Below are 19,285 nucleotides of genomic sequence, written 5' to 3'. Positions count from 1 at the left end.
GAGAAATGACGTCTAGAGAATTTGCGGGGGATGTGATTGTTAATACGTCTATGTTCAGAATGCTTCCCTTGTGTAAGGGAATCAAAAGAGGTCTAGTGTTGTGGTGTACATGAGTTAGGTTCTTAAAATCAGAATTGTTATGTACGAATTTATATGAAGACATTGTACTAATTGGTTTTTATTTGATGTTTGTAATAATCTGCCTTCCTGTATTCTGATGCCCAAGGGTCACTGGTCCCCCAAGTGTCCCCATCTGAGTGGAGACTAATTTCCCAGATCGAGTCAGAAGTCTAAAGTTTAGGCCTGCACAAAGTGATCTAAACTGCCAGCATTGCTAATCAGTAATTGGGGTTGCTAAATGGTTTGCTAACTCAAAACTGACCTTGACACTAACCGGTTCCGTAATCTAAAGTTCTAACTGATGAGTATTGCTACTGTAAATGTCTTAGTGTATATATGTATTTAACTTTCCTTCCTTACCTGAATAGCTTTTAATTGAACATTGCCTATTGTATATAATAAAGTTTGTTTAATACAAATACAGTGTGTTTCTCCTTGACTGCAAGTGTTCTCAAAAGTCTTTGCACTCTACTACAACCCATCTCCCGCCTAGACTAAGCCCGACTGCTCAGCCATAGCTACCACACCTTTTGGATGGTCGAGGCCAAATCTAGGAATTGGAGCCCTGTGCATCCAAAAGTGAAACTTGTCTAGTCGTACCATAGGTGGACTTTAGTAAAACTACCCAACACATTCCAAAGTGAGACACTTGTGGGAAAAGGAGAGAAACTAGAGAATCAAACATTGTTGGTAAAGTCAAACATGTCAAATAGTTCAAAAGATCCAGAACAGTGGGCAGCTAAAGTCAACTGAGAAAGATTGTAGATCAAGATGGGCTGAAAGGAAAGGCTAGACTGGGGAGCCTGCTAAATGCCTGGGTGCAAAAGCTGGAAAGGAGCCATGCCTTGAAACGGGAAGGAGGTGGCTGCAATGCTACAAGCCCAACTAAACAACTTTGCAACATTTGAAGAACTGAGGTTGGGAGAGGTGGGGAATGGGGCGGAAAGTCCTGCCTAGTAGTGTCCAGATAGGGAGCAGGGAGTCCTACACACAAGAGCAAGAGGGAAAGCTACAGGTATTTCCCTGATAGCGCACTCCAGGAACCCAGAGGGCAAGAGGGGTGCATAACTGGGCTTACCGCACATATTAACCAATGCAGTGATCTTCTGAAGGCCAAGACAATGACAAAGTAGGCTGAAGCACTTCGAAAGACCCGGAGACACAGCGATTTGAGGAATACAATCATGTATGCTGCTGAGCCAGGAATACAGATTAGCTCAGTGAATAGCAAGCCATCCATAATTTTATCCAGCCTCTCTTACACCATTACATAAGAATATCTGTTTTTGGTTGTGTGTCCCCATTGAGAAAGCCTTTCTCCATCCTTTCCCACTAAAAAATGAGTTAAAACTCCCTTTAGGTGCTGTGTGGTATCAACCATTACAGTGTGATGTGCTAAAATGGTGGGAACGGGAAAGTGTCTTTACCACTCTACTGCCACCCATGCACAATGTCACAATGGTGGAGACTTCACTTTGAAAACATTTATAAAATTCACCTCAATAAAACTGCCTTTGAACTATAAAAACAATTAGAATGCCTACATAGGAACAATATATTGTCAATTAGAAATTACAAAATGACTAGTACAAATAGACCATTCACAATGTCCAATTTTATTGAACAGATTTATTCTAACTTAGAATAAAAATATTGTCACAGAGCAAGGTACACTGAAATTACACCAAGCTGCTTGTTGCTGGTGTACAAAATACTCATATTAGAAATCGAAAATGTTGTGGAACACATTAACGTACACCTTAACAGCATGTATGAGTGGTATTATTTACATTTCTTAGTGTTGAACCCGGTCTGGAATATGTCATAGACCGCATACACAGTTATTGCAACAGAATAGCCCTTGCCAATATATTGATAAACCCCCTTGTTCTTTCATGATTCTTGCGTAAGGCCCCGCTGTCATAATGCAAGTAAATATCACAAAACGTAACAGCCGAGTCTGACAGTCACATACGTCAACCCTAAGCTTTTACAACCTACTTGAAGGGCTATGACCAAGTACACAAACGGAAATGGGCTCATATGTGTTTAATATTCCAAATCATGTACAGTGCAGATCTCCAAATCCCCTTTGAACAGAGGGCTATGTTCCAAAAATGCTGAGCAATTTAACAAGTGTTTCTTTGGAGCCTTTGGTTTTATCTTGTGTACTTTACAAAGCAGAATTATCACTTTTTCCATTCTAAAATAATTTAGACCAAACTGTTTCTGGTCACTTACAGTCGCCATTTTGACCGATCATTATCGCAAACAGTATCCTCAGGCCAGAGTCTCAAAAAATACTTTAAACCATAAGAATCATCAAGTTGAATATGCTACAAATCGAACAACACTGCCAAATTTAAAGAAGTGACACACAAAGACTGTTACTTTGTTTTATTCCGGGTGCATCCAGAACAAGCTCCGGAACTTGCATGCCTGATACCACTACCTAATGTTACAGCGTTCACCATTGGGTACAGTTATTAAAACAGTTTGATATAAAAAAATAGTTTTGCTTAGGTCCTCCTTTGAAAGCTCCCCTTTATTTGGACAAATCTGTGATATGCCAGAAATCACAACTTTGATTTCCTGCATTAGACAGAGTAAATCCAGTTCATTAAAAAGCATTCCAACTCTTCAACATGCATACAAATATAAAGTGAAAACAATTTAAAGCATGAGGAATCTAATAAGAAAAACGTACAACTGTCCGATAGCAGTTCAACCTTTGCAGTTATGAAGCATGTTTACAGACTAAAAATTATTACTCTTAAAACAAAACAAAAAATAGTTATTCCTTTTTATACAGCTATACAAATTTTTAATGTTTCTTTGGCAATGGGATATCATGGAATTTTTTACAACTATACAAATAAAAATAAAAAAGTTTCCTTTGCCTTAGAAACAATAACTGTGCAATGAAGACTCAGAGCTAGCGCTCTACTGCCAAGCACTGAAAGTACTTGAAGTACAAGCATCTCAAAAGGGATATTACAGAATTTTCAAAAAACCTTCAATAGATCAAAACTCACAGTATCGACGGCTTCCCACATACAATTTACTTTTTCATATCTTGCAGCAATTATCAAATACAATTTATTAATAAGAAAAATCTTTAGAGTGATGAAAAAATACTTAACAGTTCCATCGAAGTACTGCTTTATTTTTTGTTTTATTATACATAAGAAAATTACCTATTCCTTAGGCTTTTTAAATACATTTAATGCTCAACAAGTTCAAAGATGGCCGTTAATAAAAATAACTGCATTTCAACCCTTAGAAGCCAAGCAGTTACACCCCAGTGCTGGTGACAAGTTACAGCAAGTCTTTCTTCATTCTTCGTAAAGATGGAAATAATATCTTCTGGACCATGAACATCAAATAATTGGGTAACCAGTTTCCATGAAGGCTATGCAGAGACTTTATTGTCTTTCTGGGAAAACAAAAACAAACCGAAGAATGCTTACTGATAACTTTTTTTTTAACGGGATAACATGTACATTGCAGTACTTTCATACACGTTGCATTTTATATCTTGGGCAATACTTTAATGCTCTATACTTTTAGAAGCCCAAGAACGGAAGCCTGTTCTTCGTGTGCAGTAAAATAGTGTAACCACTGGAAGTATTGATAAAGGAAGAACAGATAACTTGCCTTCAGAAAGGTTATTACTCAGGAAAGCAGGGCAGAAAATTTGAGGGGAAAAAGGAAGTGTTGAGGAATCTGTTGAAGACTGAATCCATTAGGAAAAACACTGCCAAAGTAATGTGTTCTTCTAATGGAAACTTTTTCCACAGATTTCTAATCATAGGTCTACCAAAGCAGTATAAAAACACTGTCAAAATCTTACAAGACCAACTCAAAACAAGATTGTTCCCCAAAAAAGTAATATGTCAGACTACAATAACTGGCCAAGCGGCACATGGGCATCATGATGTGGCACCTCTGAATTTCAACATGCTTAATTTCAATTTAAATCATGTAGGTTAGTGGTCAAATGGAATTTCAGAATCAGCCCCTTAGATTCTGAGAGGTCACCCTATTCTGATGAACAGGGACAAATGCTAATGTCTAGCCAAACTATCTGGGTATATGACATTTATAATGCGCCTGTGCACAAGTGTTTCTAGGCGTGACAAGACAAGGAGGGGGAAACAAAGGGAGGACAAAACAATTATCTTACTAGGCCTAGTCAGATCACACAAGTGTGGGAAATTAGGGGTAGGTGAATTAACAGTAAGGCTTAGACTCAAGGAGGGCGTGAGTGGTGAAGGGTTCAGTTAAGCAAAGACAGAGCACTATGCATCACAAGTTAGGCAGAAGGTGTCGGAGTTGTATATATATAGAAAAAAATGAATCGCTAATAAACTAACTTGTGTGACAGATTTGGCTGAAATTATCTAGACACTTTTGTATGTCTGAGGCACCCTCCACCACACCCCGATGAAAGTTTGGGAAAGCTTCTTTAAGAAAATAAAAATAATTTAAGAAAAAAAAAAGAAAAACAAAACTTCTGTCTAGTCCCCATGTCCCCATTAATTGTTCCATAGACAAAAAAAGGTACCTTGTTGCTCCACCACACAGCTAAAACCACTGGATGGATTTGGACCAGGTTTGAAACAACTTGCAATCCTTTTGTGGTTTGGGGTTATTCCGCCAGTACTTCAAATATTTGACGGATAAGGGGGTGCTTCCTTCTCCAATATAAATAGCTAAATCTACCAGAGTACACAGAAAATCTGGGTGTTTATAATGGAAACAGCTGCCATCTTTTCCCCCCCTCTATGCAAGAGATACCCCCAGATATACCACAGGGTATCTGAAAATAAAATGGGAGAAAAAAGCCATTTGCAGGTCAAAGAACATGCAAATGCCATCAGGCTAGAGGTGGGGGAGGCAAGCGGACACCAAATGAAATCTGGGAGTTGGAGGGGGGCCTAAGGACCATGTTTTAACACAAGGCTCAAACATTAACATACCCTCGGGTATAACTGCAGCTCCCTGACATTTCAATTGAAACTGTCACAGAAACTACTGTTGTGGGGGAATGGGATAGGGGAGGTGAGGAGGCCATGAGGGTAGCAGGCACAGATGAGGTGAGCACTTGGTGTGTGGCTGGGAGGGGGTAAAGCATTATTTTGCTGTCCCTCCCGCCTCCTCAGATTACCACGGGCAGAATGACTACAAATAACCAAGGGTATAAAGAAGCGCATCTGTAGTTCTTTGACGTCGGGGTGAAAAATCACTGGCCATGGCCAGTGCCTTGGTAGAGTTTTAAATGGCTGAATGTCTGGTAATGTTAAATATAAAGTGCCATGGCCAGCTGTAAGGGAGAATTCTCACTTCTGTGCCAATTCCCTTCAACCTTAGAGACCCCCGGCTCTTTTGCTGGACTTCAGGACTTAATTTTTTTATATTACAAACTTTTAAAATATTATACATTCATAATTTCGTTCCATTTTATTTGTTACAATTCATTCACAATGACTAGAAAGACATCCAATTTCAACTTCATGTGTATACAAATAAAACTCTGCATCTTCATCATGTTGTTCTCAACACATATGGGGAACTCATAAGTTAGTCCTAAAGTTCGGACCGGTGGCAACCTCCTTACTCCTTTCCGACAAATTACTTTCTAATTTTTCCAAGTAGAATGTTAGTGCAAAAGTTAATTATTTATCGGTTCCCTCCGCCATCAAGTTCCATCAATCTCCTCTATTCAGATGTGATTTTTGTGATTTCGGTCCTTACATGTGTGGTTCTAATAAGTTCTTACAATATAGCACCAGATGTTTCAGTGTTTCTTTTTCTGACCCACAGAACCTGCAACTATCATCCGGGTTCTTGGCTAATGTTCATCACCATTTTGGTTTGGAACAAGTTGAGGCGCAGCTTCATAAAGATTTTCCTTTTTTTGCTGCACAGGAAGGTTTCCAAAGATTTTGGACGAGTTTTCAGAGCTCTTGCTTCCAGAGCAACCTGTGCCATACACCTATTGGTGTGCTCTGTGCTCCAAATTTGTGCACCAATCCTGGTGCCACAATTTTTTGACTGCATTCGGATTTCGAATTAACCTTTGTTGATCAATTTGCAGTTGTTTTAGAAGGGTAGCACAATTTTGCTTCCACTTACTCAGGATTGATTTGTCTGGGGTGTTTACATCCGTGCGCAGGATTTGATATTGCGGTAGATCCTCCGCCCCAAGTACTTTCCTTTACACAGAGCATATTCCACATCACCTTTGCATTAATCGAGGTTAAGCCCAGCTTATGTAATACAAGCAAGGGGTAACCTCTTGGCAACTGTAGAATTCTGCTCCAATATGTGTTTTCACACCATGACCATATTGAGGCCGGGCATCCCAACATCGCCTCTCCACTAAATATCAATGCTGGAATTACCTTTACGTATAAAATTCAATTGTCGGTTTCAAGGTAAAGCTCCCATACTTTATTTATTACAATTCCCTGGGCTGTCAAGTATTTACATTTGATGATTTTTCTGCACCATTTGATCATCGTTGATGCGTGACTGTATAATGACTCAGGTATTGGGTCTCCATTGTATGTTTTATTGGTTCTTCACCAATTGACCACTTGATTTTTTTTTTACGTTCTTTGTGTCAAACCGGTTAGATTTTGTAGCACTAATCTGTTTTTGTCGGATCACTATACCGTTTCTGTGTATTGTTTTAATGCCGACAATTTTCTCTGTAGGCCTTTCTGAGTGACATCTATTAACACGATATCAGTGTACAAGATGTAACTCAGTCTATTTCCATTTATCTTTTTTTTTTTTTTTGAAATATATTTATTGATTTTTCCAAGAAAAACTATACAACCAGCATCATCAACATAGCAATCAGTTATATATCCACAATAACTTCCCATTCCCTCCTCCCCCATGCGAACCCGGACCGGGGTTGCGCGGTCTGTCATTGGTGTTAGGGTGAGCCTGGGCTGTCCAGGTCCTCGTCTGAGGTGCTGACCTCTTTAGGACTGAACAGGGCTGTAGTGAGGGCTATCCATTGCAAGAGGTCTTCCGAGTCACCTATTTTCTGCTGTCGCTGCGCCAGCTCCCAGGCCCCGGTTTCGGCCACAGACCACCTACGGAGGTCTTCCCACCATGTCACAAGTCTAGGGGCCCTGGGGCACTTCCAGGCCATTGCGATGCGCCTTTTTGCGAGGATGTACATCAAATCCTTGAGCCTATTGAGGGGTTTGTTTTTTTTGCCTCGCGGATATGAGCCCAATAGACATGCCTTAGGGGATTGCACGTCTAGCGTTATGTCCTCCTCCGCAATCCTGGTCTGAATTTGCGACCAGAAGGTTTGTATATCCGGGCAGGCCCAAAACATGTGGGTCAGTGAAGCCGCAGGTTCTTGGCACTTGGGGCACGGCACTATGCAGGCGCCATTGAATCTCGAGATGACAGCTGGGGTAAGGTAGGCCCTGTGGATGATGTAAAATTGGATAAGCTGGAATCGGGCATTCCTGGAGACTTTTTTATGGTAGTGTGTTATTGTTTCCCACTCCGTGTCTCCGAATTGCGTGTTTAGCTCGGCTTCCCATTTACCCTTGCATGTGAGTTCGTTATGTGTGGTGTTGTCAATTAGGATCTCAAAGCCTAGAGGTTTCGTGTCCCCCCCTCTGCAACGCCCACCAAGTTCTCAATGGTCTCGTGCCCGGCGCATTGGGATTCTGCTTCCGGCCATCGCTTCCTAAGCTTATCCAGCACCGCCCCGTGCAAAAGGAACTGATCCAGTGGGACCCCAGTCAACTCGTGCAGTTCGGGAAATGTGTGAGTGCCCTGGTCGTCTATCAGATCGCCCAGGGTGGCAACACCGGAGGGTTCCCACATGTTCCGGATCGCCTTCCGGTCCTCCGGTCTAGTGGACATGATGGCGGTTATAGGGATTTGTGGGGAGTAAGGGTCGGTCAGCCTGACCGATTTGCAGGCCCGACTCCAGATCTGAGTGCCTAGGCGGATGAGGTGTGCATCCAGCGTTATAGGTGTTGGTCTGATCCAGAGGAGGTCCCTAAGCAACCAGGGTGCATCTGGGGGCTGCAATAGGCGTGTGTCCGTCGTGGCATCATCGGCCATCCACTGGATCACGTGCTTAAGCTGGGCCGCTATGTAGTAGAGCTCAAAGTTAGGGGTTTTCAGGCCTCCCCTCTCGTACGGTCTTTGAGTTATGTCTAGGGCAACTCTGTGCCTCCCCTCCCGCCATAGGAGTTTCCTACATAGTTTGCTTAGGTCTTTGAAGAAACGTTGGGGGATGTTGTAGGGGACGTTGGTGAAGAAATGTAGAAGACGCGGGAGTGCAACCATTTTAAGGAGTCCCGCCCTGCCAGCCATCGAAAGGGGCAATTTACACCATAGGTCAATTGGTTTAGCCAGTCCCTCCTTAGCCCTGCCCGTGTTTAGTGCATGTTCGGCTTCGGGGTCCCGGTGGATCGCGACGCCCAAATATTTGAACGTGGTGGGTTCCCATTTAAGGGCCAGCGGGGGGAGGTGTTCTTTCTTGGTTCCACTAAGTGCAGCCAGGGGGAATAGGCAAGACTTGCCGTGGTTAATCTGGATCCCGGTGCATCTGTGGAACCCATATAGGGTTTCGAGAATGTAGGGGAGAAGATGTTCGGGATCCCTTAGATAGAGGAGCATGTCGTCCGCATACATGGAGACAAGGTGGTTCACTCCATTTACCACTATCCCCCCGTCTCCATACTCCTGCCTAAGGTATGCCGCCACTGGTTCAATCGCCAAGATGTAGAGCAAAGGGGATAGGGGGCACCCTTGCCGAGTGCCCCTGGCCAGGCTCCATTTTTCCGAAAAGGTGTTGTTGGTTCGCACTCTGGCTGTGGGATTAGTGTAAATGAGTTTGACCCAATTCAAGAAAGCCGTTCCGATCCCCTATTTCCATTTATCTTTGTGATAAAAACTTGTTGCATCTAGCAAACTCCCCACATCTGCAATAAACATACTGAACAGAACATCCGGGGCTCTTACATCCATCCCCATGTTTGTCAGCAGACACGTGTTTCGACCCATAGGTCTTTATCAAGGCTAGTGGTTCTGGTACGGTGCCCCCTGTGGGGTCCTGTTATAGAGTAAGGATCAGTTGGTCCTGTACATATAGTGGCTCCTGTTGGGCCCTGGAGTTCCGTGATGCACGTCCAGTTTCTGTTCACGAACAGTGCTCAGTAAGGTCAATTCCAACTCTTAAGCCAACCACTTTTCAACATACTGAACAGGGTTGCCCCAAGAGGGCACCCTTGTTTCACTCCTCTGGATGTTATAATTGCCTGTGAGAGGGTCCCCTGTTGATCCAATCTGACTTTTATGCTATTTGAATAGAGCTCTTTGATGCAAGCAAGCTTATTGGGCATCCCAACTTATCCATTTTAGTCCACAAAAGCTTGCAGTCAATACTGTTGAAGGAGTGGGCTAAATATATGAAGGTTAAATACATTTTAGTTCTTTTCCTTATAGCCTCCATTTTCAACAATTAAAAATAGATTCCGCCCACAACCGACGCCCTTCACAAAAACAGTTTGGCGAATGTCAGCAACCGCTGTGCGTTTTATCCACTCAGTTGTAATAGAAGCTGAGTTGCAAACATTTTTCCCACAGCGTCCAAAAGTGCTATCGGCCTATCGTTTTAAGATCTGTCCTTATTCCTTTTTTAAATATAGGAACGATTATTGCACTTTTCCATGAGAACGGTATCCTTTTTTCTGCAATGATCATGAAGATTATTACAGAATTCAGCCCACTCCTCTGGGTGCAGTTTCAGAATTTGATTTGTAAGACTGTCAGGCCCAGGGGCCCTCGAGGAGCTCAACCTTCTGATGTTTTCAAGGAAGTAATTCTTAGTGATGGTAATGTCCCATGGTAAGGATATGTTTTTTGGTGTCGATATTCCATCTCAGTGCTTTTCACGAAGACATTTGTGAAGTGGTTTATCCATTGCGCTTCTGTCACCATATTGTTTTGCATCGCTTGTTGTGGCGTTTCCAGGTTAATAACTTCCCAAAACATTGAGTTTTGATGACAGGGTCTTCAACATTTTTTCCGCATCGTTCTGCACCAAGATGCTTATATGGGAACGCAGCCAGTTCCTATATTTTGCTTTAGCTCCATTTTTCAGTGTCTTATATTCACACACTGGATTTTTCTGCAAAGGTCTAATGGTTTTTCCTTAGTTCACGTTTTTTCGTGATGTTTGCGTCATAAACATGGTTCCTCCTGAAATTGAGTTCCGTTACTTTCTTATTTCAGTGTAGGACTGTAGTAGTGCAGGGTATTCTATCTGATCTGTAGTTTCATCTTTCTTGTCGCCAGACAGCAACTTGGCCAACGTTATAATGTTTCTCCTCCAGACTAAGTCGATTTCTGCCTGGCATTATATAAATGCCATGTTTCTATGTCTGTTCGATATCTGAATTTACAACGTGTACATTTATTTTCACCAAGTCATGATCACTATGTGATATGGCTATAATGTTTAATTTTTCCAACCAAATTTTCCGATGTGTAGAAGTAGTCCAAGATTCATTTAGATTTATCACTTCGCCAGGTGGGATTAGGAGGGTTGTCGCCTCTAAGACTCCCATTCAATAGTGACATTGATCTCACTGCCATCTCTTCTTCCCACGCAAATCTTATTCAATCTTTTCGTTTATGTGGTTGTGGATATGTTTGCTCCATGGCATTTTTCAGTTTTAAGCATTCCATGTTCAGATCTCTGCAAAGTATGATGTTAGACTCTATACTGATTAATGAAAAGAATGCTAACAGTTCCTCAATTGAGTACTAAAATTCCCACTCGTTTGATTTATGCTGCCAATACAAATTAACATGCAATTTGACACTACCTTCAAGCTTTTTCCTCCGAGTTTCGATCGTCACATGTTGTATATAGGGAGTTAGGTTTATTGCGTTTGTAATCCATAACCCGTATTTTTGTTTAACTATAGTTAGTAAGCCAGCCATTGGCCTACCTTTAGCTTGCTTGATGGCTGGATTCCAGCCAATTTCAAAACCTTCAACAGATGGGTGAGCAAGAAGCCAAGTTTCCTGTAAACAAATGGGTAATGTTTCCATACACCAGAGACTGTTAGTAAATAGATGGGTTTGTGGAACACAAGAGGCTTTGCCCATCTGTAGATAATGTTTTGCATTACTATTTTGACATTATCTGTTCCATCGTGGGTTTAGGGTGCTTGCTATCCAGCTCCAGTTTATTTGGTCATTTTCACCATTTACTCCATTTCCAACACTTCTTTGCATCTCACCAATCTTCCCTTTGCCTCCAAACGTGATTATCTGTTTTTTCACTTCTGTCCCCAAATCTCCACGACAGCCATGAAACCCACCTTCCTCGTCACAGTTCACCACTAGTCTAGATTGGGTTGTTGGTTTATCAGTCTGCCTTCTTTGTGAACTTGGGCTGACAATTATCTTTGATAGTTTGATGCTGATTTTACTTTTTCAGGTATGCAATCAACCCAAGGTTCGGTTATATTAAAGCCCAAGGAGTACAGGTCTGGAATACTTTCTACAATAATGTCTCTTATAGCTCTTGAGTGGATGTGCAATAATACTCGATCAATCTCGTATCTTGTGTAAATTCCACAGTTTATGTCATTCTCATGTTATAGATCTCAGTTGCGGAACATGGTTTAATAAATTGTAGAACGTTATACCTGTTCAAAATTAATCCGTCAGACTGCAAAGTTCTTTCTAGCAGGAGACAGAAGTTTGAGGTTATATTTTGCTTTCTCTTAGCCGATTGAGTTGCTATTTTCAGTGACAATCTCTTGTCCTCTCTCCATTCTCCTGTGGGCTCCAAATTGACTCGCTTTTTTCATCGATTTTAGATGGGCGCTTAGCGTTCAACATTTCTTCCGTTCTTGAAGGTCTATTTTCTGGCTGTGACTCATGATAGCTTTGCCTTAGGTTGATATAAGCATTCAGAAGATTTAAAGATAACCGGCGCCCAGCTTTCGTCAAGCGTTCTTTTTATAAATGGGCTTGTTACTTGTTCACGTACTTGAATACTCCGTTTATTATCTGTATCTGGCGTGATAACCATTATGCACGCTCTTGTTTGTGTACATTTTGCATCATGTACAATCTGGGGTTCGGTGTCACTATGCCAATCCAATATTAAGTTGTCCTCAGCTTCCTCCCCTTCTTCCGGTGTTAAGTCTACTCTATTTATCTCATTCGTAGATACATTTGCTAACTCTTCCATCACTCCATCGTTCTGATCATTTCCCAGCAGATCAGGCATGTTTTCTTCATCCTCCTGTATATTACCTAGCTCTTCTACAGCAACTGGAGTGTTGGCTACCTGAGGTCTTGCTCTCAGGTTATTCAGTACCGTTTGTATCGTAACGTTTAGAGATTTAATATTCCACAAAAATTTGTAAGAGTTCTTAGAGTTAGCATTTTTCTTATTAGGCATTTTTTATTTTCCATTTTGATGGCAGATGCATGTTCACATCCTTCTTCGTCGCCATCTCTTTGTTTTGTCGAAGATGGCAAACATCATTTTTGTCTATTATAATCACAGGGTTAGCTTCTGTCAGGGAAAGCAGCTTTTCTATAAAAACCTCAGCATATGCTTAAGTCGAGGGACGAGCAGATTCAAACTCATCCTCAGTGTTTTCCATCGTTGTCTGTGCTGATGGATGATGTTGCAATATCTGGGGGGCTAGACCACTGTCCACTCACACGCCCTCCGGTGTTCGACAGACAAGCAACACTATTAGTCAGCACCACGTTTATGCTTTCAGGGCACTTTACTTTCTCATTTTCAATTGTTAGGTCATGGATCCCCCCACCCCCTCTTATCTAGCTCGTTTTTAGTCGAGCTCTCAGTACTTAGCTCTCTGGATGTAACTGCCCTTTTGCCATTAAGCGATTGCTGTTTTTTTAAGATTGTCAACGTCTCTCTTGCCACTTCAGCTAAGAGGCGTTTATCCTCAGCGTTGTTCTTTAGTTGGTCCTTTACTTGAATAGCAAGAGCATCATTGTTATTATGATCATTCAGTGCTTGAGTTCTTACATCCTGCAGTAATGTTTCCATATTTATTATTTTCAAATTGACAAGCACCATCAAGGTATTTTGATCTTTAAGCCTCTCATTTAGATATTCGTAAAGCTTTATCAATAGAGCAACACTGATTGTTAAAGCTGAGATTATGTTAGGTCTAAGTTGATTAATCACTTGCTCCACCAACTCGAAACAATCCAACTGAGGCTTTGCAGAAGATCGTAAAGACTGTTGGTTTGGCGTATTTTGCCGTCTTACTTTTGGAAATTCTCTTTTAACTATGGAAGAGTCACTCCGCTCCTATTTTTCCTCCTTTTTAGGTGTAGCGTATCTCGGTTTCTTAGTGCTTCACTAATTGTTCCTTTTGTGTTCTGAGAGTACGGCAAAAAAGCACTCTAGCTGGTACTCGGAGCAAGTCTTCTGCGTTTATTGGGGCGGCAAGATTGCTGTGAGCCACATAGACTAGGTTTGCCAGATTCAGATAGTTTACAATTTTCATAAGGATCTTCAACTTCTTTGGACCGGTGCTCTGATTCCGCAATACTCTCTGTACTCTCGTGTGGCTCAGGCAAAACCACAGCACCAGCCAACTTAGCATTGATTTTGATTAAATCTTTTATTAGCTTATCCGCCACAAAAAGTGAGTTCCGCCTTTCGTTATTCGTATTAATTTGTGATTGCAAATCCGCCACCAACGGGTCACAACTCTCATTTGGCTCCGACCCCAGGGTCGTATGTCTTACTGCAAGAAAAACTTCTGTCTCTGCTGTCTGTTGCAAGTTACTTTGATGGGTCCTCAGTTCATTAGTGGAATCATAATCAGTACATGGCTATGTAACTTTGCTATTTTGATAACTGTTTCGACAGTTTTTTGGTCATTAGGCCAAAGAAGCGTTGAGTCCTTTTTAGTTACTTTATTAGTTGTGGGCAGCCCACTCACTTTATTTCCAAGCTCGACCACACGCCAAGCTAGAACATGGAGGGATGGCAGTACTACATATTGTTTGTTTTCCATTGTTCGATTCCATGCATGCCGATTGCTGTTTAGCAGGTAACTCTGCTTTGGTTTGTCCAAAAGTTTATGCCGCTCGAGGGAGTTATACCCCACCGCAGCACACCAGCATAAGGATTTGGGATCGCAATAGTTTGTAGCCCCCCCGCTCCTTATTTGTGACTTGTGCTGTGTCAACCTTAGTGCTTTTTGGCACTGCATGCACCGCCGTCAGAACAGACAGTCCTATCCAATAATCCCAACAAGCACGGAAACAATCCCACCTCTGCGCCGGTCTGTACGAGCATCTGGTTCAGTGCAACATACTCGCTACATGCCGAAGGCACCATAGGCATGGTAGGCGCCTGGGAAGCAAGGGTAGGGCAGCGGGGGAAGCAAACAGCAGTGCACTACTGTCCGCTTCTGTGTGGATACATACCGTTACTCTCTTGTTTGTGTGTGTGTTCACGAGGCTGACTTTCACCTTGGCTGCACACAGCTCCTGCTGGTTCTGACTGAAATCGCTGCAGCCTCGCCCGTGTTAGGGGAAGCAATGTTGGAAGGCGACGCCAGGTGCAAATCCATTTCGTTTCACACGCCACCCACACCGAACACAAGGAACAATCCCAGACGCTCCGCGTTAGTCTAGGGGTTTTTTGCAGTTCCTCCTCCCCCTTGATTATGAAGGTAGAAAAAATACTCAGCTACACAAATCCAACAGCAGGGCAATAGAGGTCCGAACACAAGGAACACTCCCAGGACTTTTTAATTTTAACCCTGGAGTGAGTGAACTTTTTCTCACTCTCGTGTTTTGACCTGATTTGGATCATCTGTTTCCTTTGTTCTTGGAGTCTGAAGCTCCATAGGCATCTACTTTTTGTATGGTGACACACAGCACCTTCAGTGCAGTGTCAGAAATCCTTTAGATTTCTCATAAGGTTTAAATACCTCGTGTGTGAACAACTGTTCCCAAGAATAGTAAAGTGAAATTGACTTCACTTACCTTTTCCCTTTGTGGGTCCAGCACACCACCTTATGCAGAGTGCTGGGAGGTTACTTTGTAGCCCCTCTTCCCACCTACTTATGTAACATTTTTTATGTTACCCTCACTACTTTAAGTGGCTGGTGGCAGTGGTTTAATTTTCCTACCATTGTGCTTTTCTACTGCAGGCCAAATCCTCAGATGCAGTATAGCACCCATGGGTGACTATTTAGTCAAAATGGCCCAGACTTTTTTCGCCATTTTCTGTTTGTGAGGTCTTTCTTGGGTTTTACTCTGTGCGCCAATCCAGTTTTGAGCCCTTTGTGCGTTTTGCCTTTGGCGGTCTTCAGTACCGAAACCCATCTGTGGCTCTAGTGTGTCTGGAAGGGCAGGAAGTGAGGGAGGGTGCCGAAACGTCCTTGTCCTTTAACTCTAGGTGTGCCTGAGTGGAACCAGCTACAAATGGCCGGCTGGCTGTCCTAGAGGACAGTCACCCTGCTGTGCAATTGACAACCTCCAAATTGCTGCAGCAGGAGTCATCCAGACGTCGTCCCTCTTGTCCCCAACAACTGAGGAACCCAGGATCTGCATCCAGACAAGCCAGCTGGAACACTCTTCTAACCAGAGGCACTGTTCAGACTAGAGGTACTTACCTCTGTGTCTTTAGCTTCACTCTTCTCCGTTGAGATGTGTTCCAATTGACTTTAGCTGTCCTGGCTCCCTGCACACTGTTCTGGTCCATTTGACTGACATTTTCTGTCCCTCGGAGGTGATCTTGGTTTTTAACTTACTGCTGGGAAAGGTTTTGTCTACACTTCAGTGGAAGATTTAAGTATACTCACATGCCGCGATAACCTGTTTAACACTTTTCCTTCCTCTAACCTTTCCTTTCTGCAAACCTCAGAATCTACAAATTGTACTAGTGATATATAAATGCCATTACTGTCTTGTTAGTGAAGTCATCTTCGGGTGTAAGAAGTGTGTAAAAAGCATCTAAAAAAAAGCATCCAATAGCTTTGTGCTGATTCTGGAAAAATATTTAAAAGTATATTTGATTGATCCATATTTGCCCTTTTTAAAGAAGGCTTATTTAAAAATGTATGTTAAATAAATATTTATAACTAAAACCTTGAGTGCAAGTGTTACTTGGCTACTTGTATTTGTGGATTTCATTGCTACAGCTCAAATTTACCCCTCACGAGATAAGCCTGGCTGCTCAGTCACACTGCCAACTTGTGTAGTACAGGCCTATACCAAAAGGTGGGCTACCCAATACCAAGAGGACAAGTGTTGTTTAGTCTCCCACAGGGTTACTACATACATTCTTGCCTAACACCAGTGGTACCAGAACAAAAAAAAACAGATGGCACGAAAAAAAAAAAATGAAATACATAACCAAACCCAGTAGAAGTGCAGTTAAGGTGAGTAAACTTAACACAACAAAATCCTTGAAACTCAGCGCATTGGGAAACTCAGAAATGGCTCAACTCTGCGTGTTGCCTTTACAAAGCCCAAGAGCACATATATTACGTTACAGGGCCCTTCCAAAACGCCCTAAAAACCTGGATTTTTGCCTAGGTGCCCCTCCACCAATCCCCAGTCAACACCAAACTGGAAGCAATAATGGACCTGCTGCTCTACAACTCCCACAATGACTTTGACCACTGCTATGAATGTAGGTGTTTGTAGCCTCTTTGTCCTTCTGTTTCTCCCTTGCCCATGTATGCCAAATATCAGTGTAACTGGATTGCAACAGCGCCCTGATGCCCTCGGCGCTTTACAAATGTAGAAAATAGATAAATGAAGGTGGAACGCGCCAAGTTAAGCAGGTCCAGAGTTTCCCAATGCACTGAATCTCTCCCTCGCTCAATTTGTCTCCCTGCAAAAACCGCATTTAAATAGACGACATGGTGAAAATGTAACGCAAAGAAACCCTTGAAATTCGGCAGACAATTCAAGCAAAGCCACCTCAACTATTTGACCCCTGTTGTACAGCGTATGACCTCAATGTCAGCAATCACATCACTGGTGACATCACTAATTACATCATATATGACATCACTGAGATATGACTTTGAAGAGGGAGCCTTTTAGGGAGAAGTTTCAATTCTGTGCCAATTCCCTTTAACCTTAGAGACCCCCAGCTCTTTTGCTAGACTCTGGGCTTTTCAATGTTTTACTTTTGATTGAGTGGGACCTTCTCATTCACTCATGTGTTTTCCTGACTAATATTTTCTATGTTCCTTAATATTTGATGGCGTCTGGTATATGCCATAGGCATCTGCTTTTGTATTATGGACACCGCACCAGCACAGCAGGAAGTGAGGGAGGGTCCCGAAACGTCTTTGTCCTTTGTCTCTAGGTGTGCCTGAGTGGAATCGGTTCCAAATGGCCAGCTGGCTGTCCTGGAGGACAGTCACCCTGCTGTGCAATTGACAGCCTAGGGCTGTGAATGAATGGGAACCAGCATAAAAAGTGATGTTTTTGGGACTAAGCAGTTACAACCATTGGAGGACAACATCCAAAGCAGAAGATGAGAAGATGCCAGGAGCCCACTCCTATACCGCTTAGTGCCCGGTGAACGCCCTGCAGATGTGCTGACCCCGTTTTCGAATCGACAGGGAAGATCTGTAAAGGACGACTTACTCCCTTAGGCTGGTGGGACCAACTAGCCTCAAAACAAACTATTTTGGTGCAACCCCAGACCTGCTGAAACTTTCCAAGTCTGCAGAAGCCCAATACCCGGGGTACCTAGACTACATGAGTGGATTGTCTTCCAAAGTCTGAATCCAGCCGGACATCCAGAGAACCTTACAGAAGCAATAAAGCCATGTCCAGTGTCCCCTCGCCAGAATCCAGGATCGAGGGATCAAGGAAATCCTAACCAGAGTTTTCGTTCTTTGGCGCTGAGAAAAAGGCGCCCAAACCCCAAAGAGCTGCTGAATAGATAGAAATCCATCGCTGCCGAGTCCCCCTCTTGAGTGCTGCCGCAGGAGCCCGCCAGGCGTCCTCCTTTTCGTCAGCACGACCAAGGACCAGGAACAAGGGTCTACTGCATTGCATCATGAAGGCAACCCGCTGGAACACTTTCTTCATTTCAAATGTACTGTGTGGCTTGGGCAATTGTATCCGTTTGCCATTTGGGGTGCTTCCTATCTTTGTGAGTGCGATTTAACCCTAAGCTATGTTGAGCTCAACTTACCTGCATTGGCCTTACAGCTTGTGTTTCCCAAAGGTACCTCCTCTTGAGTTGCTGTGATTTTCTTTTTGAACACGAAGAACATTTTTCTAATATGAAGAGCATCAGAACTTCGACTTTGGCTGTCCTGGCTCCCTAAAAGCCTCCTTCTGAACCTATTGGCTTTGGCAGTGCTTGTTCCCTTACAGGTTTTAAATGTTTAACACTTTAATGCTGTTGTTAGTTAAGAATTGGTGCAATCACAGTGTGCGACTACACAAGACTTATCTGCTTGGTATTAGGTAAGCCACTTTAAAATAAAAAAAACATTTTTATTGTGCTACAAACAAAATAGGTTTTTCACAAATACAAACTAAGTACATACAATTTCATCATTTTGAAAAACATTAAACACACATTTAAATTGATAGTTTCCCAAGGAAAAAGAATACAATAAAAATAACAGAATAAAAGAAAGGGGAGAAAAGAAAAAGGGAACATCAAGACAAGAAAACTAAAAACAGTCTGAACAAACAAGCTCACAGAATTGCACAGATTACTCAGCAAATCTCTCGGGAAATAAACCCTGCCTGCTGCAAGACACGAACCACATTTGTTAATGTTTTGTGACCAGAAATCAGCTTTTCCCAGAACATCGCTGAAGATAGACTATCAACTGAGTCAACAAAATGACCAAGATGTTTATGTCTGGCATCCCACGTCCCCCACTTTTTTTTGGTATAGGTCTGTACTACACAAGTTGGTAGTGTGACTGAGCAGCCAGGCCCATCTCAAGAGGGGTAAATGTGAGCTGTAGAGCTTACCACTAGATGTTGGACTATATGCACAGGATATGATTGTAAGCAGATTCACAAGCATCAGAAGAACAGTTCCTTACCAACCGGTAATGTACTTTCGATTGGATGTTCCTTCACCCTATTCCTC

General features: G+C 42.5%; 1 protein-coding gene across 1 annotated transcript in view; it reads right to left on the bottom strand.

Moving 5' to 3' along the window:
- Positions 1–1,715: 1,715 nt before the first annotated feature.
- The window catches only part of LSM14A (LSM14A mRNA processing body assembly factor), a 777,373-nt gene continuing 759,803 nt past the window's right edge, over positions 1,716–19,285 (bottom strand). Inside the window, exon 10 of the mRNA XM_069639395.1 lies at positions 1,716–3,556. Coding sequence (XP_069495496.1) covers positions 3,533–3,556 — 24 coding nt within the window. The 3' untranslated portion in view covers positions 1,716–3,532. The remainder of the gene's footprint in view (positions 3,557–19,285) is intronic.

The sequence above is a fragment of the Ambystoma mexicanum genome, chromosome 1q, assembly GCF_040938575.1.
Source record: "Ambystoma mexicanum isolate Mex_15411 chromosome 1q, UKY_AmexF1_1, whole genome shotgun sequence".
In the NCBI taxonomy this organism is placed as follows: Eukaryota; Metazoa; Chordata; class Amphibia; order Caudata; family Ambystomatidae; genus Ambystoma; species Ambystoma mexicanum.
This window is presented reverse-complemented; position numbering and strand designations above follow the sequence as displayed.